The sequence below is a fragment of the Dipodomys merriami genome, unplaced genomic scaffold (genome assembly GCF_024711535.1).
Source record: "Dipodomys merriami isolate MVZ:Mamm:240054 unplaced genomic scaffold, mDipMer1.0.p SCAF_9, whole genome shotgun sequence".
Classification (NCBI taxonomy): domain Eukaryota; kingdom Metazoa; phylum Chordata; class Mammalia; order Rodentia; family Heteromyidae; genus Dipodomys; species Dipodomys merriami.
The window spans coordinates 52,154,065-52,160,064 of record NW_027206512.1 but is presented as its reverse complement, the minus strand read 5'-3'; the positions used below and the strand labels follow the sequence as shown (position 1 = coordinate 52,160,064).

The 6,000-nt window shown below is 43.3% G+C and overlaps 1 protein-coding gene across 1 annotated transcript in view; it reads left to right on the top strand.

Annotated features, from left to right (window-relative positions):
• Nucleotides 1-378: 378 nt before the first annotated feature.
• Nucleotides 379-6,000, top strand: part of Zcchc4 (zinc finger CCHC-type containing 4) — a 37,586-nt gene continuing 31,964 nt past the window's right edge. Inside the window, exons 1-3 of the mRNA XM_070012409.1 lie at nucleotides 379-508; nucleotides 1,217-1,335; nucleotides 2,582-2,664. Coding sequence (XP_069868510.1) covers nucleotides 382-508; nucleotides 1,217-1,335; nucleotides 2,582-2,664 — 329 coding nt within the window. The 5' untranslated portion in view covers nucleotides 379-381. The remainder of the gene's footprint in view (nucleotides 509-1,216; nucleotides 1,336-2,581; nucleotides 2,665-6,000) is intronic.

Genomic DNA, 6,000 nt, shown 5'->3' with positions numbered 1-6,000 from the left:
GGCTGCCTTTGAACAGGGATCCTCAGATCTCAGCCTCCTGAGTCGCTAGGATGTCAGGCGTGAGCCACCAGCACCGGACTCTGGCTATGTTTGTATAAAAGAGGGCTGCTTACAGGTGCTTAGGGTAAAATGGATACAGGTGAGCTCTTAGCACAGGTCCAACAAACATCCTGTCCCTAGAGACTACTTAGGAAAAAAACCAAACCCAAAAACCTTCCAGGTGGGCGGGGACTAGTTTTCGGGGCGTGGCCTCCATCGCGGCGGCCCCCTCCCTAGATCCTCCCAGACGCGAGGAGGCGCTGTGGAACGCAGCGGGTCGCAGCGGCGCGCTTTTTCCGCCTCCTCGGTTCCGGCAGAGGCTTTCGGGACGGCGGCGGAAAGATGGCGGCCTCCAGGGGTGGCCTAGAAACTGGGGCAGCTGACGGGAGCGCGGGGTGCTCGGGCAGCTCTGGAGTGGAGGTGGTGTTTCCTTCGGGTCCTGCCGCCCCTGCCCCGCTATGCCCTCACGGTGGGTCGGAGTCTGGCTCAGCCTGGCTGGCTGGGGCCAGGGCCTGGGTTGGCCTGGATGTGCTGGTGGCTCTCAGGTCTTTTCTCTGGCAGAAAAGCCATCTTTTCCTCTGCTCCCCGCTCAGGGGGGCTCAGAAAACGCCCCCTTTTCTAGAGTTGGGCTCTTAGCCTATTGAGAAACCCTCATGGGAGTCCCTCCTTCTTTGCTTTGACTCCTGGGCTGTTCCATCTGTTTGAATGGACGCCACGGAGTAATCCCCATGGAAGATAAAAGACTTTTTGCCTGGAGACCAACTTAAGTTTTTTCTTTAACTTGCAGTAAAGGCCCAGGTAACCTCTTGTACCCGCTCCAGAGATGGCAGCGCTCCGTGTTCTCTGGGGAGATACGTTTTTAGAAAATGATTTCTAAGTAGTTAGTGCCTGAGTGTTGTGACTGAGAAGGAGGGGAGGGGGAGAGACAGAGAGAGAGATAGAGACAGAGAGAAGAGAAAACATCAGACGTGACTCAGTTGAATAGAATTGCCAGCCAATGAACTGTTAGGTACCAAGTTCGAGTCCCAGTCTCGGAATAGCAACAAAAGTAGAGAGGTAGATTTCATTACGATCAGTTGTGTACGAAACCTAAACAAGTTTTAGTTAGGCAGTGAAAATTAAGAACTGGATATAAATGGCTAGCGTTTGACATTTTTTTCCCCTGTTCTGGAACTAGGACCCACTCTTCTGTTTGTAAAGGTGAACCAAGGGAAGGAAGAAACACGGAGGTTTTATGCCTGCTCAGCCTGTAGAGATAGAAAAGACTGTAGTTTTTTCCAATGGGAAGATGAAAAGGTATGACAATTTTTTTAAAAAGACTTCAGAATTTTTAAAAAGACTTTTCAGAATTTCCAGACCACTTAAAAGATATGCAATGTGAACATTATATGAAGAGAAATGAAGGTACCATGTGCTTGGATTTGGAAGACTAGAGTTAATACTTTGAGCTTACTCTGATGCTTTACTGTCTCAAAGATTTAGTTCCCCTGACATGTTAATATTGAGTAGTGGATTCTCTGTGTCTTAGCTCTAACTTCTGTCATAGGAACACAATATAGACAGGTAGTTCAAACAGCAAACCTTTATTAATCACAGTTCTGGAGCTTGGGAAGTCCAGGTAAATCCATTGCCTGGCTTGTGGCTTGCTTACTGGTTTGCAGATGGCTGTCTTCTCTCTGAGCATCTTCAGAGGGAGAAAGAGAGAGGACAGGGAGAAAAGAGGAAGGAAGAGTATCATTCTTTCAAGGATAGTAATTCCATTTATAAGGGTTCCACTCTTCTAACTTGCTTAGGCTTCAAAAATAGGAATTTTGGGGGGATACTTTCTGTGTTTGATTTTTTTTTTTTTTGGTCACTGTGACAAATGTAGCTTTTTATTATGGCAGATAGGAAGCAGAGAAAAAGGATGTGATGGTAGAAATCAGAACCTTTAAAGGTTTTCCCCAATGACCTCCTTTCTCCAGCCAAGCCTCACTTCCTGAAGTGTCTACCATCCAAAATAAATGTGATACCTCTTTTTTGAGATCAGTAGCAAATATGATAGTTCATCAAATGAGTTTTGTTTGCCTAGAATGCTTGAGGCTTTGGGTTTGATCCTTAATCCCACAGAGAGAAAGAAAAGAGAAAGAAGAGAAAAGGAAAAGAAGAAGGGAGGTAAAGGAAACAGGGAGTGAGAGGAAAGGGGAGAGAAGAGAAAAGGATTGTGGTAATACACATCTATAATCCCAATACTTTGGAAATCAAGACAGGAGTTTGAGGCCAGCTTTGAGCATCTGGTGAACCCTCTCCCCCGCCTTTTTTTTTGCCAGTCCTAGGTCTTGAACTTAGGGCCTGGGCACTTCCCTGAGCTTCTTTTTGTTCAAGGCTAGCATTCTACCACTTGAGCCACAGTGCCCCTTCTGACCTTTCCTGAGGAATCGAACCCAGGGCTTCATGCATGCTAGTAAGCACTCTACCACTAAGCCACACTCCCAGCCCTGTGAAACCCTTTCTCAAAACAAGCTAATAAATGAATTAAAATGTGTTTTCTACTTTCTTCCAGTTGTCAGAAGCTAGACTTGCTGCCCGAGAAGCTTATAACCAAAGCTGTCAGCCACCACTCTCCCGGATACAGTGTGTGGAAAGGTACCGATGTGGTGCTTTTTTTTTTTTTTTAAGTGTTAGGTATAATGTTTTTTTTCTCCCTGTTCTTTCTGTTCTTTTAAATTTATTTTTATTACACACTCACACACACACAATCATAAAACTTGTCATTTATGTATTCGTTATTTTCTAAGTAGGGTCTCTTTATGCATGGGCCAGCCTGAACTGTGTTTCTTCTACTTGTTTCCCTTATCCCTGGAGATGACAGGCACGTATTACTGTTTGTAACCATTGCACTTCCCTTGTAGCTAGGATATTAGGCATGTGCCTCTGCACACAGCTATTGATTGAGATGGATTCACATGGACTTTTATGCCTAGGCTGGTCTCAAATAGATCTGTTGATCTCTGCCTTTCAAGTAGCAAGGATCATAGGCTAAAGCCACTGTGCCGGGTCAGACATTTAATTTTGATGAAGTTATCAAATTCCTTTTTTTTGTTGCTTTTGGGATAACGTAGCTAGGAGTCCATTGTCAAATCCAATGTCATTAAGATTTATTAATGTTTCTTTTTTGAAATTAAAAAAAATGTTGAAGCTGTAAAAAGCTGAAAGTATCTGTTCTTGAAAATTGACATTGACATTGACATTATTCTAATGTTTTATTGGGTAGATTGGAATAGCTTTATAGATTCAATTTTTTTATTTATTTTATTTTATTTTTTGTCAGTCGTGGGCCTGGGTTCTGTCTCTGAGCTCTTCAGCCTGAGTCTAATGCTCTTCTACTTGAGCCATAGTGCCACTTCCAGTTTTCTGGTGGTTTATTGGAGATCAGAGTGTCACGGACTTTCCTGCTTGGGCTTGCTTTGAACCATGATCCTCAGATCTCAACCTCCTGAGTAGCTAGAATTACAGACATGAGCCATCAGCACCCAGCTAGATTCAATTCTTTTTTTTTTTTTTTTTTTGGTTGGTCGTTGAGCCTGACCTCTGGCCTGAGTGCTATCCCTTAGCTCTTCAGCTCAAGGCTAGTGCTCTACCACTTGAGACACAGGGCCACGTCCAGCTTTTTTCTGCTTATGGTACTAAGGAATCGAACTCAGGGCCTAATGCATGCAAGGCAAGCACTCTCCCACTGAGCCATCTTCCCAGCCCCCTAGATTCAATTCTTTAACAAGCCCCAAGTGTCTCCGAATCACAGGCATGGTGCTTTACATGCTGGAGGACAGCCCTGAAAAGCCCCAGGTCTGGGTTACTGTGACAGACAGGTGCACTTTCACAGCTGGTAGATTCAGGATCCTGAGACATCATCCTGCTAAGTGCCAAGGAGTGCTTTGATCTGTGTAAAGAATCTTTTCTGGGTTGCTTAGATTTTAGAGCCCATTGATGGGTGAGGCTTTCCTTAAGGTACTGTGTTTGCTCTTTAACTCCCTTTACCAGGGTTGTTTACTTCCTGTATGGGAATCCATTCAACAAGGAAAGTGTAAACTGAGCACTACTGTGATTTGGGTACCATGTTGCATGGGTCACATGAGATGATATTTAATCCCACCAGGGTGTGACTTACTTAGATGAGAAAATATGAGGCTTGCTGAAGTTAGGTACCTTAAAGTTCATACTGCAAGGATAACTGAGCTGTAACTCAAACTTTCACTTGATGAATTCTTTTTTTTTTTTGGCCAGTTGTGGGGCCAGAACTCTATGCCTGGGTGCTGTCCCTCAGCTCTTCAGCTCAAGGCTAGTGCTCTACCACTTGAGCCACAGCCACTTCTGGCTTTTTCTGCTTTTCTACCACTTGAGCCACAGCCACTTCTGGCTTTTTCTTCTTATGTGGTGCTGAGGAATGGAACCCAGGGCTTTATACATGCAAGGCTAGCATTCTACCACTGAGCCACCTTCCCTTGACTGATTCTTAATGCAAACTTTTTTAAACATCTAGGCAGATAGTAACTAGTACATGATATCTAATGTTTTAATATGAGATGAAAGGTAAGGAGTTATATAGACATACATCATGATGATGTTATAAGTTAAGAAAATAGAAATAGAATGTTGAAGGTGCAGGAAGTAGAAGAACATTGCCTATGGTTTCTCCCATGACCCACCCTCTTGGTCTTTATTTTTTGGTGCCAGCTCTGGGACTTGAACTTAAAAAGCCTAGGCACTTTTCCTGAGCTAATTTTTGCTCAAGGCTAGAGTTCTACCATTTGACTCACACAACTCCATTTCAAGCTTTTTGGTGGTTAATTGGAGATAAGAGACTTATAGACTTTCCTGCTTGGGCTGGTTTTGAACCATGATTCTAGATCTCAGCCTCCTGCGTAGCTAGGATTACAGGTATGAGCCACCAGCACTCTTGCTTTTTTTTTTTTTTTTCCTTTTGGTAGTATTTGTTTTAGAATTACAGTTGTAGTGTATAATGACATTTTCACTTACTTTATTATACTAGTTCTTCATGAAACTACCTAAAGGTATTGATGATTCAGTTAAACACTCCCAAAAAAGTGCAAGTGACCTTATTTCTCTGCATGATTTGTCTAGAACTAACCACTATTCACTGTTCTTAACTTTGTACTGCCAGAATACATTTTAACATTTTTTTTCCATGACTAAGGATGGAACTCAGAGCCTCATGAATGTGAGACAAGTGTTGTACAAACTGAGCTGTGTTTCCAGTACTGATGAGGAATATTTGAGGGTTGGGAATGTGGCTTAGTGGTAGAGTTCTTGCCTAGCATGCTTGAAGCCTGGGTTCGATTCCTTATTACCACATAAACAGAAAAAGCCAGAAGTGACGCTGTGGCTCAAGTGGTAGAGTGCTAGCCTTGAGCAAAAAGAAGCTCAGGGACAGTGCCCAAGCCCTGAGTTTAAGACCCAGGACTGGCAAAAAAAAAAGAAAAAGAATATTTTAGATACATATTTCCTGCTCAAACAAAACACTGGCTAAAATAAAAATTACTAATGGGTTTCCAAAAAGTTGTTTTGGGGGAGCTATAAATTCATGTATCTAGAGCTGATCCTTGAGCATTTTTTGTTGTTGTTGTCAGTTGTGGGGCCTGAACTCTGGGCCTGGGTGCTGTCCCTGAGCTCTTCAGCTCAAGGCTAGTGTTCTACCACTTGAGCCACAGCACCATTTCTGGCTTTTTCTGCTTATGTGGTCCTGAGGAATTGAACCCAGGGCCTCATACATGCAAGGCAAGCACTCTACCACTGAGCACCTTCCCAACCTCGAGAGCATGTTTTAATAAAATTGTTTTCAACATCTTAAACCATTAGTGACTTGTAACCTTGGGTCTTGTTGCCTGAAGCCTTCAACCAACATCCATCAGATATTTGTTGAGGGTTCAGAAAGAACTTAAAATTCTAGCGGTAGAGTTCAGA